Source organism: Cryptomeria japonica, chromosome 3, assembly GCF_030272615.1.
Source record: "Cryptomeria japonica chromosome 3, Sugi_1.0, whole genome shotgun sequence".
Lineage (NCBI taxonomy): Eukaryota > Viridiplantae > Streptophyta > Pinopsida > Cupressales > Cupressaceae > Cryptomeria > Cryptomeria japonica.
Window position 1 is genome coordinate 726112827 of NC_081407.1, and position 19769 is coordinate 726132595.

The following is a 19769-nucleotide window of genomic DNA, read 5'->3' on the forward strand; positions in this document are numbered from 1 at the left end:
TTCTAGGGATGATAACTTCACTTTATGTGCACATACAGATTCATATTGGACAGGAGATACTAATGACAGGAAGAGCACTTCTGGTGGAGCTTTCTTTCTTAGAAAGAAACTGGTTTCATGGATTAGCAAAAAATAGTCATGCATTTCTTTATCTATTGCAGAAGCTGAATATGTTGCAGCAATAACTAATTGTACTCAGGTCTTGTGAACTGGTAGTTATCAATTGTGATAACTCTACAACTATTGACATGTCTAAGAATCCGGTATTTTACTCTAAGACTAAGCATATATCAATAAAGTATAACTTTTTGAAGGACAAGGTAGAGAAAAAGGAAGTCAAACTGGTTTATCTGAACACTAAAGAGCAGATTACAAATATTTTCATTAAATCATTGTCTAAAGAATCATTTGAGTATTTGAGAGAGAGGTTGGCGATTTTTCCCCTCTGGTAGAGACTTGATTGATGCAGTTTGGCATTAGTCCGACATGCATTATCATAGATACTATTCATTTTGGTACTGATGAAGTGGTGCTACTATTTAGGGGGAGTAGTTGGCTATGAGATTCAGGGAAATATATCATTGCTTTGATATTTTTGTCATATCTTTGGCATTGATGTCAAAGGGGGAGAGATATTGATATGAAAAAGGAAACTTCAGAACTTTACAGAGATATTATATAAAGGGGGAGTTTGTTGGTTATCTTCCATTGGGGGAGACTTGTTTGGCATTTCTTAGTACTTAGATGTTTTCACATCTAGTGTTGCCATCAATGCCAAAGGGGGAGATTGTTGGCATTTTGGAGGAATTGATTATGTGTTGCATTGATTTTTTCTCATTGATGTCAACACTAGTTGTTATGGCTGGCTACCAGAAATAGCTATTACCGACATATAGGTTTTGGTTACTGGTATAGGTTTAAGGTTTTAGCAGCAGAACTTTTATTGGGAATTCTTGACAAGATGCATAAGTCGTGTTGGTGTGGCTTTCAGGATGCTGAAGATATCTCTAGTCATGCTTCAACGAGTTGGAGATGTCACTTTGGCATGGTGGACCCATAATAGGTCTAATGCCTATCTAGGTTATGGACCGGTATCATGATAACATGTTCTCTACACGTTACCAGGATGATATATGGATTGGTTAATATTATTTTGGTCTAAAGCTGGCATAGCATATTATTGTAATATAGATTTATGTAATGATCTTATTGTAATATCTTTTAGGTGGCTGGCCTAATTGGTTTAGGCCTTAGGGTTGGTATAAAGTGATGTAAGATCTTATTGTAGATCAGGGTATCATGTCGTATCGTGGTCATGAACTGTAATATCATATGTGAAGGAGTTTTGGTTGATCATTGAGGATTGAGTTAGGATTAAGGAAGTGGTCAAAGGCCATCGGTGTTGAGCTTAACCGGGACTTTAAGTAGGCATGGTAGATGCTATCTCTAGCAATTCACTCTACTAGATTGTTGTCCATTATATTGAGGTGGTTTTAACCTCTCTGTAGTCAGTGAGACTCTTTTGTAATGAGTAGTGTGCTTTAGGTAGTGTGACTTCTTGCATGTGCAGGCTCCTCATTGTATCACATACTTTCTGCAGAAGTATCATCTGACTGTGGGTAGGCTTCCCATAGTGTTTTTTCCCTTTACTGAGTTTTCCACGTACAAATTATGGTGTTATGTGGTATGGTTGCATTGTGCTGATTAAATGGTTTATTATTGTGTTGCATTGTTTACCGGTATTCAAATGTTATGTGCTCTGGTTTAAGGTTGTATTGTGGATTAATTGTTGTAATCTGTTAACAACTGATTCCCCCCCCCCCCTCCTCTCAGTTGTTCACTAGTTATCCTAACATTTTTTCCTAAATGACATTTGCTACACATAGTATCAGTATGATTGATAATATTTGGTAAATCTCTCACTTATTTAGTATTATTGATCTTTATCATGTTGTCGGAGTTAACATGTCCCATCCTTTTATGCCATAACCAAATATAATTTCTCTGTGTCCAAAAACATATACTTCTACTCTTGTCTTTTATGAAATAAATATTTCCATTTGTTCTAATATTTTATAATATCATTCTTATAGTTCTTCCTTTTCTAATCACACATCTGGTCTTATTGAATGAAACTTCGTAACCTTTATTGGACATCTGACTAACACTCAAAAAACTATTTCTCAAATCTCGTCTTAATCCTTTCAATTCTCATCTTGATATTTCCCATCCTCATCTTAATGATTCTAATCCTCATATTAATTCTTCCAATCATCATATTATAAAAAGAAACATCAGTAGAAGTGTTATTGTTCTTTTAGTATTAGCAACATCACTACCTTATACAAGAGAAAGCTTCATATAAACATATTTATTGACATTGCTCTTAGATGTTATTATTAATGGTAAGATATCAACACTAAACTAATGGTGGACATCCAGCCAAGAAAAACATCAACAACATCTCTATACAACTACATATTTGATCAACATCATTAGGCAATCCAACTATGAGCATCATCAGTAACATGTCTAAGCAGCAATATCACTATCAAAATATTTGATAAAACAACTATCAATATAATTATTATGTAAGATAATGGATCAAGACCAATTGTCTCTAGAGCATATCAAGTGTAAACATCAAGACCTAGAAGGTGTACACCCACAACAAGGAATGCCAACATTTATCTTGAGGGGCATCATCATCATTATGCATGATACCAAAACAATCAACTATTGCAACATACTGACAATGGATATCAACACCCAGAGGGTGGAAATCAATCATGAATCATTTGCATAAAATAATTTTGTATTGTTTGTTAATGACAACATCGACACTTACGACATTAAATTTTAATACTAGTCGACAACAACACTATAGTACAAGAGACATCTTGTAAAATAACCTTCAACATGTATTCCAATAGTCACCAAATATTAGAAACCTATGCTTCCTTCAATACATACAACACATCAACAACATATGCTTCTATATGTTCCATGAAAGAATTTGATCAATGACAATAAGCAAGTTGAGAGTTGACAGCAATGACAACAACAAGTCAAGAATAACAATAATTACCAACAAACTCTTCCTTCGTCATTGAATGCAACACTCACACAACATAATACTTTCCCTTCAAGGTTTTGAAATCAAGGACAAAGGACCTATATTAATATATCTTCACTTTGTTTCCTTGTATACTTTTAGTTCCCCCTTTCACTACTCTCCCCTCTTTTGATAAAACAACCAACTATGCATTCTCTCCCTCCTTGACAAAATGTACAAGGGCCTTCACTTGATTATGTATTATTAAATCATTATTACTCTACACTTTTATCTCCTCTTAATAATATGAAAATCTTTTGTACTGCATTTTCTTTCCCTTACACATGCTTCCCCTATTAGCAACAATACAATTACCTTCTCCCCTTGAAAAGTAATCAACAATGTACATTCATACATTATTCTACATTTTATCCTAATTGTTAGGACAACCAAAAAATTAGTAAATTTCATACTAAGGTTTGCAACATTATTTGAATCATTCTCTTTTTTTATTTCATCTAGGACAACTACTATATGAAGCAATATAATCACCTCTAAATTTGCTCTGAAATTTTTTATTTGTATCCTTGTTTCCATCATTTCTTCAAAGAAGATCTGCACCTAATAGGTACTTAAATTTCCAAGAATAAGACATAAAATTTAGGGTGATAAAAATATATCCAATGAAGAACTCCCCTGACTCTAATATTTATTTTCAAGTTCCAAAGGGTACTTGTGCATTGGGAAAAAGCTTAGATCCTTTTACTACATCATCTAAATTTTTCACATCTCCTTCATATTTTTCTTTTCTTGATCAATCCTCTTATATGGAGAAGAAGTTTTCATGTAATTCCCCATACAATACTTAGTAATGTGTCCTATTTTATTGTAGTTATAGCATGTAGTGTCATGCTATGGACCATTTCTAGTTCTTCTCATATTAGATCTAAAATTAGAAACTCTGACTAAACTTGTTGAATGTGTAACACTAACCATAGAAATATTGAGTAGTAATAAAATTATTATCATTCATGAAGTTATTGTTCATTACTCTACTGCTACATTGATTAGCCTTATGACCAAATTTATTGCAATTAGCCTTAGGAGTTTGAATAAGGTATTGAGTTCATCATCACTTCTTGATGTGCCCTAATACTAATAAGGTCACTTCAACAAGTGGTGATAAATTTATAAATCCTACATAAATTTAAAAATAGAACAAAAAAAGTCTCTGATTTGGATGGATAAGAAAAAAATTATTGATTAGAAGTCAGAGAAATTGTTCACTAAATTTGGGGAAATAAAAATAAAAATGAACCCCATAAACTTTAAGTGTAACATTTGTAGTTAAGAATGTGGTAGGGAAAGAAAGTTATTGTTAAATATTAATACTATATAGATACATGTTGGTAATGTTTATGAAAAATAAATCATGGAGAAAAATAGAAAAACTAGTAATAAGATGTAAAAAGAAGAAGAATACTATAATTGAACTTCAATTTGCAAAAAATAATGGATGAATTAAAAATGACAAGAAATTCTTAGTTGAGTTTGTTTTGACTTGTGGCTAACCTCTAATAGACTACAATGAACATAATAATTTATTTATTTCTATAGATGTTTCTAAATTTTTTAGTACACATTGATAAATAAATATTGAATTTTAATGGACAAGTCATCTTTCTTATTTGGGAAACATTGTGCACAAGAAAAAAATCATATACATTTATTTATTATATTTAGACCGAGTTACAATTTTAGATCATGATTCTTTATATGTATATACATGAGTATACTATGAAAAATCATTTATCTCATTCTTTTATAATTTATTGTCATAAATATAGATGTATTTCGACACCACATAACTAATGTGAGCTCATTAAAAAGTTGTGAATAAGAATGCAGCTATCAATGATTAAATAATTGCCAAAAGGTTAGTGTATGCATAGGTAGATGTATATTCACTAATGCAAGGTTGTACTAACACTATCTTTTGTAAATTTACAAAAATATTTTTTACCATACATGATTTTCATTCACTGAAGTACCCAAATAATGAATTTGTCCAATATAATTATGTGAAAGATTTTTACACTGAGCAATATTGAAGACAAAGTTTGTGAGATGTCATAATTTTGTGAAACCTTAAATATTTTTAAAATTTTAATATTTTTAAATGGTAATAATCCAAAGAAAGGAATGAAGAAGAGGGTAAATTTCAACAAACAAAATTAATAGAGGAATATTGTCATCAATGACTGATACTATTAAATAATCAATTTACTGCATATATATATATATATATATATATATATATATATATACTTGTACACACATGCAGGAAAAAGTTGTTAAAATGTTAGAGGGTACAATAGTTGGAATAGAAATTTCATTAGTGGAGACTTGGATTTGTCACCTTCCCATCTCTCCTCCATGAGGTCTATTTCTCATTTAAGAGGGGATATAAATTAGGACACCCCATTCCAAAGTCTTCCCTAATAAATTAGGTGTGGCATGGTGGGGTTGGTATCCTGAACTCATCTACCCTCTAAATTTGTCCCTCATCTTAATAAAGAATTTTGAAGACTTAAATCAAGTGCTAGGGCTTTTATTGCATTTCCAAAAGGCCCTGACGTCAACGATATATAATTTTTGGGTCTATTTTTGTAATTTAAACATATCAATTGACTCGAAACACTCATTATACACCCACAAAAATAAACCTCATAAACACATCTTTATCAAATAATAAAGCCCCATTTCCTTCTACGTCGACAATACTTAAACTTATAACTTATCGTATCTAGGATATTGAGTTGGAATAAGTATTTCTCCCATAGCCCTCATCACTTTCTCATACATAGAAAACACATTCAAAAGAATAGTTAGACCACAATAATAGTTCAAATTATTTGCTATCAATCTTTCCATCATGTTAACAAGGGAATGTAAATTATATTGTCATACAATCATCTAATTTATAATCCCCTAATATTTCTAATCATCTATTGAAGAAAATTATATAGTAGTTTGGGATTATATTAGATATATGTAAGATGGAGTGTTACAATATATTACATGTGAGTTGAAATTTTTCACTATAAACAAGTTGTCTCCAGAACCTATTATGTACTTTTAGAGAAGTTTTGGGTAGGATACCACTAGATAGATCCATTTTGGCACAAGTAAGAGAACATGTAGAAATATCATAATTAATTATTTATTTTTAAATACAATAAAAATTATCTAAGCTATTACCAATAGCTCAAAGGCTCTTTATTTCCTAAAATTTTAGAGGAGCGCTAAAAACACCTTAAAAATGATGAGGAGAAATTGTTTGTCCTCGGATTGAAATAGGGGATTCATGGTTTCAAGCATAGAAAAATATCATTGAAGAATCAAGGATGGGGATTAAACACCAAGAAATAGTCTTAATCACCAACTCTTTATCCTCAAAGGACTCAAATATGATGATGGAAAACCCCTTGGCACAAGGGAAAATATTGATTCATTTTTGCACACCATCATTTTAATACTTTATAACTGTAGAGTAGACATCACAAAGTTTTGGCCATATATTCATGAACTTGCAAATAAGGTCTATCCATGTTTATTGTTAGGTCAAGAGACAAAGTTTTTGAGGCTAAATCACCATATATGACTTGTAATATCCAGTATGTTTGGAATCCAAATGGCTTGAGGTGGCATGCACTAAGGGTTCCTAAAACTTGATTGAGCCACCAACATCCTGCTGAGCCTTCCCATTAAGAATAAGGCAACAATCACACGTAGTAGGCAACAATCACACGTAGTAGGAAAAAACACAAAACCTTTAGTGGCCTTAGCTCTACTAGGGTCACATACACTTGCGTGCATGGAGCCAAATTAATTTTTTGGGGGCATGAAGGGTTGAAGATGAGAAGAAAATTTTGGTATGCTTTTTTTTAAGATAAACGGGTTTTTATAGGGAATCGAAACTCAAATCCATAAAAAAATAAGCAGAGTTAAACCAGAGTCTAAACAACCACTAAACAACAACAGAAAAAGGGGAAGCACCCCAAAGAGAATAACCACAAAAAACACAGTGCAAGCAAAAAGCACAAGCCAAAAAAAACTAACTGAGATCTTTCATGACCTGAACATTCTTTTGGATCGCCCTATTGTTGATCTGTTGGAGTTCTTCCATGATAAATCTTGAATTGCCCCTTTCTAGTTTTTTGCTCTTGGTCATGGTAGACGACCCCGTGGAGGTCTGCACATCCTGGTTCTTCTTGTCCAAGTTGATGTCAAAGGATAGGTCTGATTTGATCAGTTGAGCTACATGAATGGCAATTTTCTTGTTCAGTCTTTTGAGTCCTTCCTTACTACTATACATTGCCTCCTTACTTATCTCCACCAAACCCTTGATTTTGCCCTTTAAAAATTGAATATCATTCTCCAGCGTTTCAATCCTAGCCTCATGCTTTGTTCTCATGACCTTGATATATTATGTAATTTTTTGGGTCAACTTAAGGAGTTTATCAGTTATATCAGGTGTCAGATTCTTAGTGAAAGTGTCTATAATATCCTTCATCCCCTATTTCAAAAAAAAATCACCAAAAACCCAACGAAAACATTTCCCCTGGTTGGAAAATGAATTACTTAAGAGCCTCTCAACATCCATTTCATCTCTTTTACGCTCATTCGGGTCCATAATAACAGGAATATTGAGTTTCATTTCATCCTCCCCTTTTCTTGATTCCTTGTTATTTTCCCAATCTTCTTCTTTTTAATATTTTGCAAGCCCAAATTTTGGGATTGAGAAGCAGGGGTTTTCAACTTTTTCGCTGCCCATCTAGGTGGATTTTTATTTTTCCTACTACTAGTAGTACCAGGAGTGGGCTTCTTTGGGGGGCCCTCATCCTCTGAGGGGTTTATATTCAAAATCATATGATACATGGATGTCATTCTAGCTCATGGCAATCCCACCCTCCTCCTCACAAAGTTTTGTATCTAAAATATTATGCACATCCTGGCTAGCTAAGGGTTTGGGGTTTGTCAAAATAGGGGAGGGTTTAACCTCATGAGCCTTAGCATACTCCATAACCAGGAGGATTAACTCCTCATGCAAAACTGAATTTTCCTCATTTTCACAATGCTTATAAAAAGAATGCTCGAGAGAAGACTATAAATAAAATGGCATCAAAATTCTTTTATCATGCCTAAAGTGATTCAGAATAGTGAAATGATCATTAAAAATACTATAAAATCGACCATCCAAGGTTATGTACCTCATAATGAACTCCACTATATCCACCCAAAGCTTCAGAAGATCCTTTCAGTTATATCTTTCATCTGGTTTCTTCCTAGCTCTTCTTCTCTCGCTCTTTTTTTCATAAAAAATAGAAAGGGCTTCTTCTGAGTTTTTTCTTTATTTGTAGAATTTTTTACCCTCCATACTTAGCCCAATAATCTCAGCTATGAATGGTTTGTATACCCTGAATTCAACACCATAAACACTTAGCACCGCATTGTTCTAGTTTTTAACAAACATTTTCGTGAGCTTGTGGTTTTGGTCATGGAGTTTTCTAATATATGGTTTTAGACCACCATCCACAAATTCCCTCCATACCTCTTCATTTTTTCTCCCATAGCTCACATGAGGATGGTTCCATTCTATTCTTCTCTCACCCCATATAAATGTTACCTCTATAATTTTTTGTGTTTACTCTAAAATTAGGCTTCAAACAAGCGATAAAAAATGAGACCCACAAGGAAAATTTGGAAGGTCACCGCCACTTCTTTCTAGGAATGGATTTACAAATGTGAAAAGAGGTCATCATTAATGCTCTATCAAAGTGTCCTTCTGTGCCAGTTTTCATAAATGAAATGGAAAGGATTCCCCTTCCCACCACCATTTTTCATCATCCTTAGCAACACCAAGACTTTCCAGGTGGTCTGCAGGCATGTTTCCCTCCTTAAAAATGTGTGAGATTTGATTTTCTTCAAGCTTGGAAATCATTTTAAAGCACTCCTGCATTATATGACTAATCGTCCAGTTGGGGGTTGTCTTTTTAATCAAATAGTTGATTATGTTTAGCGAATCACTTGCCAACCGAACCTTCTTGAACCCTCCATGAAGAGCCATTTTAATCCCAATGTAGGCCACACTTGCCTCAACAAAATGGTTTGTTTGGGTGCCCAGTGGGAGTGCCACTACCGAGACAAGCCTATCATTGTAATCACAAGCAATTTCCAGTATGTTAATGCTTATGCATTTCTTATATACATATGCATTGATTTTTCTTTATAAATTTTGATCCACTTCTTTAAATTTTAACACAATTATATAATTTTTCTTGCACTTCATCATTACACACTTTTAAAAGAGTATATTTTCAATTATTTTTTATGCATGTTATATGATGGGCATGTTCAATGATGCAAATTTTAAGATGCATGTACTTTTAAAAAATATAAAGATAACTATTCAATAAAATTAGAAATGAGAATAAAATTAAAACAATTTCTAATATTGGATGCAAAAAAATAAATAAAAGGGTGCACTATGCTATATTTTAGGAAGAAAAATAGAAATATATTTTGTGTATATGGAATATTTGATGCTTTCAATATTAATCATTTTTTATCCAATAATCTTATCTAGAGAAAGTAGATACAAATTGACTTTATTCAATAAAATATAAACACAAGGTTTTGGGTCTTTCATATATTTTTGAATATGCTATCATAGCTCTTTCCAAAATTATTTTTAAGTTTACAAATTTAAACACAAATAACATATGATATAATGTAGAATTATATAGCTTATTATGTTAGAAACAATTTATAGTGGCAACTTCGCTCCAATTATACCATTGTTCAATCGTTGATTGTTGTTTCTGCCATTTTTTGTCGCTTTGTAAAATCGCTAGAATCCAATCAAAAAAAAAATATTTAATGAAAAAGAATTAAAATAAATATTTTAAATTTGATCATTATTTTTTACTCAATTTATTACCATAAGATATATCTTTAAATTTATTTTAAGTCTATATAATTAAAGAAAATCAAATAAATATTTAGAAAAAGAAAAAGAAAAAAATTGATAGAAATCAAAAGTGGAGTTCAATCTATGTACATTGTTTGATCTATTTTTAAATCTAATTTGTGTGTATATAAACAAAAGAAGTTATATAGAGGAAGATAGAAAGGGAAAGGAATATCGACCAAAATGGAAATAAAAGTAGAATTGACAAAAGGTAAGGTTGAAGTGTACACTAGAGATGATCCCCACCATACATGGAACAAAAAATCTTTGGTGAAAATGAAACAGCCTGGATGAATCTTGGTGGCCCTCCACACTGAAAACCATGTGTCTTCTCTTCTTATATTGTTATGCCTAATAAGGCCAATTATCTCCGCTTTCAGAGACATGTGCTTCCTTGTCAAGCCATTCTCATAGATAAATACTGATTAAAATCCCCACCATACCACGGCCCTAATTTAATGCCGCCACATAGAAAAAAAAAATCAGTGGACAAAATCAAACAGCCTGGATGAATCTTGGTGGTTCTCCACAATGAAAAGCAAGTTTTCTTATCTTGTTAACTAATTACTTCTACAATTATCTACGCCTTCATTTCTATTTATACACTGCCTGAATTTGTTATCTTATATTTCTGAACAGGCAGTTGCAGTTTGAACCTGCACTTGGAAATACCTAAACGAGTGAGTTATTTCTCTCTCTCGAACGTATGAATATTGAAGAACTTGAGAGTCCGGTGGAGGTTTAGTTCAACCCATTTTGCTTTGACATTCCAATTCAGAAGGCGATGAGTTCGAGATGGTCTGAGTGTGGGGCGAAAGCAAAGATAAAGAAGAGGCTATGGACTATTGAGGAGGATATTCGTCTCCTACGCTATATTAAACTACATGGTGATCGCCACTGGAACACTTTAGCCAAGGCAACTGTTACTAGCTTCTTATCGTTATTCTTATTGTTCATTTAATATCTCTCTCGTTATAAACATCACTGTTATGATTTGTGTTATTATTTCTATAGCATTATCATTGTTATGTTCTGAGCCACGCAGCTCATCTCTGTTGTTTATTTTAGATAACAAATAATGACATGAATCTTATATAAATATATGGTCTGGAAAATTAACAAATAATGACAGGAATCTTATTTAAATATATGGACCGGACATTCAAATACCAGTGCACTTTACGAAGAAGCGATAATTTTATTACCTAGGTTATTAAAATCACTCTTATCTCATCGTCTTCCTCAACTACTTTAGTAGATACTCTGGTTCCTCTTTTTTTCAATTCTCTCCCCACTCTTAGAGTAAAACAGGACTTTTATTTTATTTTAATTCTTTTCAAACAAAAAATAAGTAAAGACTAGGAATATTTTCAAACAAAAAATCAAAAAGTCACAGCAATGAATGTAATTGTTAAAAAAACCTGTTCTGATTTGTACCACCGCTGTGTATATTCTATATAGCTGTATAAAATCAGGGGATGAGAAACATGAAGAACTACCAGGAGCTCAGGTTGCGAGAAAAAAGTTGGAGAATTCTATTTTATTATTTCACAATTCGGAATGTTACTTAGTTTAGTCCCGACGTATTGGAACCCTCAGTTTAAGTCCATTTCACATTGTACAGGGCTGCAGAGAAGCGGAAAGAGTTGCAGATTGAGGTGGGTAAACCATCTCCGTCCCGACTTGAAGCGCAGCAATATCACTTCAGAAGAAGAACGCCTTATATTTGACCTTCATGCCCGCTGGGGTACCAGGTTGTGATTGGTTTAATCTTTATTTCTTTCAGTATGAAAAAGGTTCCATTATATGTTTAGTATTGAATAGATTTATGGTGTTTTTCTGTAGATGGTCGCAGATAGCAGAAAGGATTCCGGGGCGAACGGACAACGAGATTAAAAACTACTGCAGGACCCATCTGAAAAAGAAGCTTCAAAATTCGGCACATTATAATTGTAGTCCTCAAGGTAAACAAGTAGTGCTCCCACGACAAAGCCTCGAGGTTTCCACAGGCGACGCAGTTAAAACTCCTCTTTTGTATGAGATTAATTATAATCATACCATGTTCAACACGGAAACTCCAATGGATAAGTTTACAATAGAAGAAGTTATTAGAGATATAGAGAAAGTGCAAGTACAAGTTGATGGAAGTAGTGAAGGAGTAGGAAGCATTCAGAATGATATGGGTACAACGGGACATGATGCAGTTGAACTTTCTAAAATGGCCTACACCTTTGTTTGGGAAATTCCACTAGAAAGTCATGCAACACAAGTATATGAAGCTTCCTGCTCTGCTAATCCTGAGTTAATGTGTCCCACATTTAACTATGAATCTGATTCAGAGTCAGATGTGTTGCTTTGGAACATTTAGCCATATTTAGGCATCTAGCTATGCATTTTCTTCTACATTGTATATAGACGCCTCTCTTTATTGAAAAAACCGAATTGTCTTGATTCATTTTCTCTACGTACGCCTGGTTTTTCAGGAAGGCGGTTACATATCTGCATGGTGTACGCCTCTCTTTATTCAAAGAAAAAGACTGTTGCCCTTTCCGAAGAGCCAATGGACATGAATAAATTCCAGCCTCTCGTGAAAAGCCAGTCAACATTTATATAGGTAAAAATACAATTGAGTTTACTAAACAGCTACATAAAGAATTTGAATGTCTCTGCATAAGGTAATGGTCATAGACAATCTCGTTTAATAACATTCACTAGTTTCTGAATAGCGACCCACAATGATATAGGTTCGGGTTTGATTTTTATCTGATACAAACTACGATATTTTATTGTTATTATTTTGTATCATGTTTGAACATAGATGAAAACTAAACAAAGGATTAATGACGCTGGTCATAAAATTATTTATTGAACAATTTATTATTATTATTTTTTACACTATTTTGTTAAGGTCTTGAGATCACAAAAAGTTAGAAAAAAACGTCTATATGTTCTTTTTGTATATAGGAGTGCCAATTTTTTTTTTCTATTTAAAAAATATCATATAATAAAAATAGATGAAAATAAAAACCATTACACAAGTGATTTGTCATCATTTCATTATGGTATTTTTAATAGATAAAAAATATAATAAAGATATTTTGTTAAAGAGTGTGGTAAGGCCCCATAGTGTACAAACAATCTCAACAATTATTCAATAGTAATAGTTAAATAATAAAAAATTCAACTACTATTTTTAAATATAAATGTGCAAGTGTACAGTCTAATCATTTCCTAACCTTGTGTTTAAGCTTGCAATTACAAATTTATAAATGCAATTTTCATATTTAAAATATGTTACTTTAAAAAAATTCTATATATATTGATATAGTGAAGTGTTCGTGAGTGGATTAGGTTAGTAATGGCGAAATAACTAAATCAAATAGAATACAATACATACAAAATGAGAAACAAAAGCAATAAGGTATATTTTGAATGACAACATAGACAAGAACCGAGCATTGGCAACCAAAGTTAAACGTATTGGACAAAAGTGTTGGATGCTTGTATCTAAAGGTGATAGGGCTCAAAAAAAAAGAAAAAATGGAACCAAGAATCTTTGCACACCTATCTCCTAAAAATCTATGCAGGACAAAGATTTTTGGCGTGCCCTAGTGTAGGAACTTTTGTTTGTTCAAAGTCTAGCAATGTCGATCAATGTCTTCTCTTCTCGTTTTAAAATTTCCCACTATTAGATCTCGACCCACACACAAAAAATGAGGAAAAATAGTTGTGATGTATAGAGGCTTACCTAACCTAAACCCCATATCAGTAGTGTCCTTGCCTCAACAACAATGAATAATGAAAAGAGAGATTATCTCCATTGAGATAGGGGCTAAGTAAATGAAAACATTACCTTAGATATGAAACTCAATCAAGGAGCTCCACATAAGGGTGGTGATGCAATGCTATTTTGCAAGTCCTATAAATATTAGTGCAACAAGAAAATAACAACAAAAAGTGATAAGCATAAATTGATACTTTATAGCTTGATAGTGTAGAGTGCTTCTAGCCTAGTGCTTTATAGATTGATAGCTCATTCCTTGGTTTATCTAGATTGAATTAGATTGTACCGCTAGATTTTATGCAAGACAAAAGGTGTTTGTTGTGTATGGATTAGAAGGTTATTTTAATTATAGGTCATAATATCATTGTTGATTGTAAAGATTGAGAATGGATCATGAAAAGTAAAGGATAACACTCACAACACCCCAAATTTGAACCCCACTTGATGAGATTGGGGCCTTAGGTTCCTAGATCCACCCAAAAAGGGGTCTATCAAACAAAGAGTCAAGTATTAGGGTCCTTGATAAAGGACCTAGTCTCAAATTTCATGTTTGATGACAATTAAGTGTATGAACATTAGTAAAGTTTAGGGTTTCATAGAGCATAAAAGGTCTAAAAAATAAAATAGGGGAAACCACACTAAGACAGGTGAAAACATAGAGCGTGAAATTGTTGGGGTTAAAAATTTACAACACTACATTTAGCCCCCACTATAGTGACAATATAAACTTACATACATACCCATGATAAAGAGAAAACATATCAAAATCAAGGAACATAGGATGACACTAAGTTGAGGAATATGAAAGCCCCCAGCCGTACGATCCTATCAACCCTTATGCAAAAATAAAATACAATTTATACACATGTGAAGAATAAAAGAAGGAACACAAAGCATAAATATTTAGGAAAAAGACATAGAGTAAACATGTTGGAAACACTTAAGTCAGTCAACGAACATAAAAGATAGAAATCACACACACAAGACAAGAAGAAAACATGAAATGCATAACACAAATGAAAATGCACACATATAGTAATGTTATTACTAAGGAAAAAAAAGCTTCAAGGTCAACTAGATGAAGAGACCTCAATGTTAAGGTTGTCTCAATTACTAAGTATCATCACATTGAAGTAATATTTGTAATTTGGAAAAGTTTAAGGTTTCCACTCAAGAGAGATGAAAACCCCTAATTTTTCACTTAGGGAACATTACATTCAAAAGAGGAATGAGAATCCACTAGATTCAGTCACAAATCAAACAAGGACTGAATACTAAATGGATTTGGGGTTAATTATGTGATAATTTTATTCCTCATTTGTAAATCGAATTGCTAAAATTAGGTAAAGTGCTGAAAAATGAAAGTAAAAATGAGAAAACAATGTGCTACAAACACAAGATTTTTGCATGCACCTAGATTTAAGTAGTATATGCAGATTCGGATCTAATTCTCAAAAAGTATCCAAAAATGTCAGGACTAGGGTGGTGGGCGCCCTAGTCCTACTATTTTTTAGCACACCAAAAAGGGGTGTTTGTATCTGCAAATAATACTTATTTTGAAGATCGTAGCTTCGTACTTGTTTCCTCCATAGAAAAAGAAAGGGAAATAGGTTGGTAATAGGGGCTTGCCTTAGGTCAAGCCCTGGTTTTGGAACTAACCATGAAATTGAATTAAAGATAATTGAAATGATTATAATGAAAGATTCTCCTTCTAAGTGAGATGCTAGATTATGACTGAAAATTGAATGATGATACCTCCTTGTGATGCTTTGCTTGTCTCCATGGGGAATTAGGGTTAATGAGGCCTTCAACAAAATTGGATGAATGATGTCTTCTTCAATGCTTGAATCTTGACTTTATTGATGGTCCAAGGCTTGAAGGAAAATTTATTAATGTTCAAATGCTTGAATTGTTGATTGCTTGATGTTGTATATGTGCTCATTTCCAATTGATGGATATCAAATGAGAGGGGAAATCCTCATTTTATACTTGGTCGTTAAGAAAATTGATTAATTTTTCCACATGAGCCAACACAGAAAGGGGGATCCATCTTAAATTTGAAATGCCAAAATGGGTTTTAGGGGACCCAAAAATCAGGGGGACTATGGCATAGCACCATGGTCCTAGTGAGGACCAGGGCACCATGTCATGGTCCTACCCTATTTTTAGGTCATAATCAAGTGCAAAATGGGTGCAAAATGCAAAAAGGGGTTCAATATGGAACGAGCATGACCATAATCAGGTCTCAATAGACCAAGAGGTGTAAACACTAAGGTGAGGACCCAAATGTGGTCAAAATTGCAAAGGGGTGCAATTTTATCACTCTACATTTAGCCCCCATATTAGTGGGAATATGAAGTCAATCATACTCTCGATAAAGTACAAAGGGTTCACATTAAATAACTTTCACCAAGTCATCAAGGAGGCAAGATATACCAATCCTCCAATGGACTTTAGGATCTTACAAATTTGATAACAAGATAAAAGGGACATCATGAAAAAGAGAAAGAGAGAACCATGATTGCAAACTAGTAAGGTTATCCTACTATAAGTCATGAAAAGGAAAATACCAAGATTACAAAGCAAAAGAATAAGTACACTAAGTAAGATAAGTATCAAGATATGCAAGAGAATCATTGAGTGGAGTGTATGCCCCCTTGTTAAAGCGATTGCATGTGTCTTATTAGGAGAAATCACTTTAAGGTAGGATACACCTAAAAAGAAAAGGACATTATCACAATAATAAGCCTTCAAGAGAGGACAAATCAAAGGATAATGATCACAAAACAAAAAGAATGGGGTGGTTTCGCTTAAATTTGATGTCAGTATGCTTTTTATGATAATCAATGTATATCATGTGTATATATCTGCATAGAATTTTCCTCATCCTCCAAGGAAAGGAAAACCACCATGGGAAAAGGGCACTTGTGTCTTTTGAGTCAATATAGGAGAGACTAAAAGAGAACTCAATGCTTTAGATTGTCCTCAAGTAGACAAAACTAGGGATAATAAATAGAAGAATGGAGAAAGAAATAGAAGAAGGTCACAAACAAGAATGATAGGAGAGAGAATCTATGATGCTAATGAAGCTAAGCAAGCACGTCATCTGCCCCCAAACTTGCTCATCATTGTTTCAGGAAGGTGGACAACACACAAGAGGAGCAACATCAAGCACAATAAATGGAGCTATCGCAAGTTCCAAACAAGGACCATTCTCTAATGATGAGTCACTTTGTCTATTACTAGGAGCTAGGATTAATTATTTTAAAAAATGTTTAGATAAACCATTATCAACATCAACATATTCATATTCATCATGTGAAATATTAGGATCAACATTTTCATCATTAGCAACATTCTCACATATTTCTTCATCAAGATTAAAAAAAATAGGAGATCAAATAGGAATAGAACTTAAACCATCATTTGTCTTAAGCATTTGGCATCTTGGAAAATTAGGTTGAACATCTTGGTTAAGCGAAGGTTGAACAAATGAAATTATGTCAAAAGTTGGTGTCTTCGGGGAAGGTGTTTGAGAAGCAAGTTCATGAGCTCTAGCACAACATCTCTGTCAGTGCTCTCTCATATAATGATTTCATTTAGTTTTAGCTAAAGGTTGTGAAAGTTTAGGTTTATCATGTGTAGGATTAATTTCCTCTTTTAAGGAAGGATGCATAGGAGAATGCCTTTTTGGTGCAACAATAGGAGATGTTGGGTGCTTCTCTTTTTAAGATGCAGGAGGTAGAATCACACCATATAAAGGAAGAATAGAAGGTTAAGGAAGGAGACCAGGTTCATCATGAGGAGGAATAGGTCTACCCTTAGGAGGAATAATATGTTTATCCTTAGATTTAGGAGGAATAGATTAACACTTAGGAGGAAGATATTGTCTATCCTTTAGAGAAGGAATATATTCTTCCTTAGGAGAAATAATATATCTATCCTTAGAAGGAAGAATAGAATTATCCATAAGAAGAGGCATATGATCATCATTAGGAAGACTAAGTGTTGGATTTCTAGGTCTACTCAAGGATAAAATCATCACATTTTTCCATTTTTGATATGATTTAAAGAGAGCGTCACTTCTAGGTTGAAGATGTTGGAATTGTTGGAACCAAAAATAATCAAGACAAACATCTACATGCCTCACCATAGGGTGATACATGCTATGATTAATATCTATGATAGTATCGTCATGAGGAAATTTCAAACAATTATGAATAGTAGAAGTGATTGCTTGCATGGAAGAGAGCCAAGGATGTCTCATCTTCACATGAAATTGATTAGATGTAGGAATAATAGATAAAGAAACATCTAAGGATTCAGTGCCAAAATCAATAGGAAGTGTGATAGAAACAATAGAAGGACAAGAGAGGCCATAAAAAACTCTAACTATCACATTAGTTTCATCATATTTCACTTGATATAGTTTTAAAGTATAAAGAAATTCTTCAGTTATCACATTAACCATATAATCTAGATCAATAAGCACTCCTCAAGAGGGTATGCCTTTGATTTTCATAGTGATGTAAAGTGGGCCATCAGGTGCTTCAATAGTCTCACTAGGATCAAATGTAATACATATGTATTGAGGAGGTTCAATTTGATCTATAAGGTTCACTACATTATTAGACTCAAGGCCAAGATCATCAGGGGAGAATGCAAGATGATCGCTCTCAATCACATTGGTGGAATGGGAAGGTAAAGGATCAATGAAAATTTGAAGGTTTTGATTTTGAGGAGATACTAATTTGTTTCCTTTATCATTCACACTAGTCATATATATGTTATTGTTATTAATCAAGTCTTGAATCTTACTTCTTAATGAATAACATTTTTTAATGTCATGACTAGGTTGACGATGGTATTGGTAAAAGGCTTGGACATCATAAAAAGGTCTCAAAGGATTAGTTGTATCAATTGGTTTAATAGGGATAAGTTTCAACACATTCCTTCGTAACAATTGTGACATAATACTATGCAAAGATTCATTAAGAGGAGTGAATTATTTTCTAAATTACCTTGAAAAAGGAGGCACACCAGTTGCGGCTACTACTCAAGTGTTGTTGTTATCATTGAATTTGATGAATCCCTTGTTCTATTTAAACTTCACAAAAGGTTGTTAACCACTTTCACTTCTTTCATTATGAGCCATTGAAGAGGATTGTTCCAATTGACTCACGATAAGGTGATAATTGTGAAGTATTGCACACAACTATGTAAAGGAAGTATAGTCAGAAAAAATAAGTTTATCCCTAATGTCATTTTGCAAATTAGCAATGAAAATTATTTGAATATCTTAATCAGTCATAAGAAAAGAAATTTGAGAATTTAGATGTTTATATCTACTAATAAAATCAGTCACTTTTTCTTTAACACCTTGCTTACAATGCATCACATCAATCAAAGTAATCTTAGGACCAATATTTTTGTGAAATTGTTGAATGAAAAAATTGACCAGTTGTTGAAAAGAAAATAGAATAAGCAGGCAAAAAGCAATACCATCGCAAAGCTTTATCCCTTAGTGTTCTAGTAAACAATTTAGCCAACAATCTTTGATCAAGAGCAAAGTCACTACAGAAAGTTTGGAATGTTTTAACGCGAGTCAAAGGATCACCTTTTCCATTATAAATCTCCAATTGAGGGACTTCTGCATGTTTAGGAGAAACAACATGAACAATGTCATTGGATAATGGGTTCGCTACATTGAATGTGGGCCAATTATACTTAGATTGGATCATCGAACTTATTTATTGTTGTAATGAAGACATTGTTTGAGCCAGACTATTGATTATAGCTTTGGTAGAATGATTGAAATTGGAGATGTTGAATTGAGGAGGGGTAGCATTCTTGATTGAAGAAGGAGTAACATTGTTGAAGGATGGAGGAGCTTAAGA

At 33.2% G+C, this 19769-nt stretch overlaps 1 protein-coding gene across 1 annotated transcript in view; it reads left to right on the forward strand.

Annotated features, from left to right (window-relative positions):
• LOC131064299 (MYB-like transcription factor EOBI) overlaps positions 1 to 12456 on the forward strand; it is a 33595-nt gene extending 21139 nt beyond the window's left edge. The window contains exons 2-5 of the mRNA XM_057998404.2: positions 10728 to 10768; positions 10867 to 10975; positions 11713 to 11842; positions 11934 to 12456. Coding sequence (XP_057854387.2) covers positions 10728 to 10768; positions 10867 to 10975; positions 11713 to 11842; positions 11934 to 12456 — 803 coding nt within the window. The remainder of the gene's footprint in view (positions 1 to 10727; positions 10769 to 10866; positions 10976 to 11712; positions 11843 to 11933) is intronic.
• The last annotated feature ends 7313 nt before the right edge of the window (positions 12457 to 19769 follow it).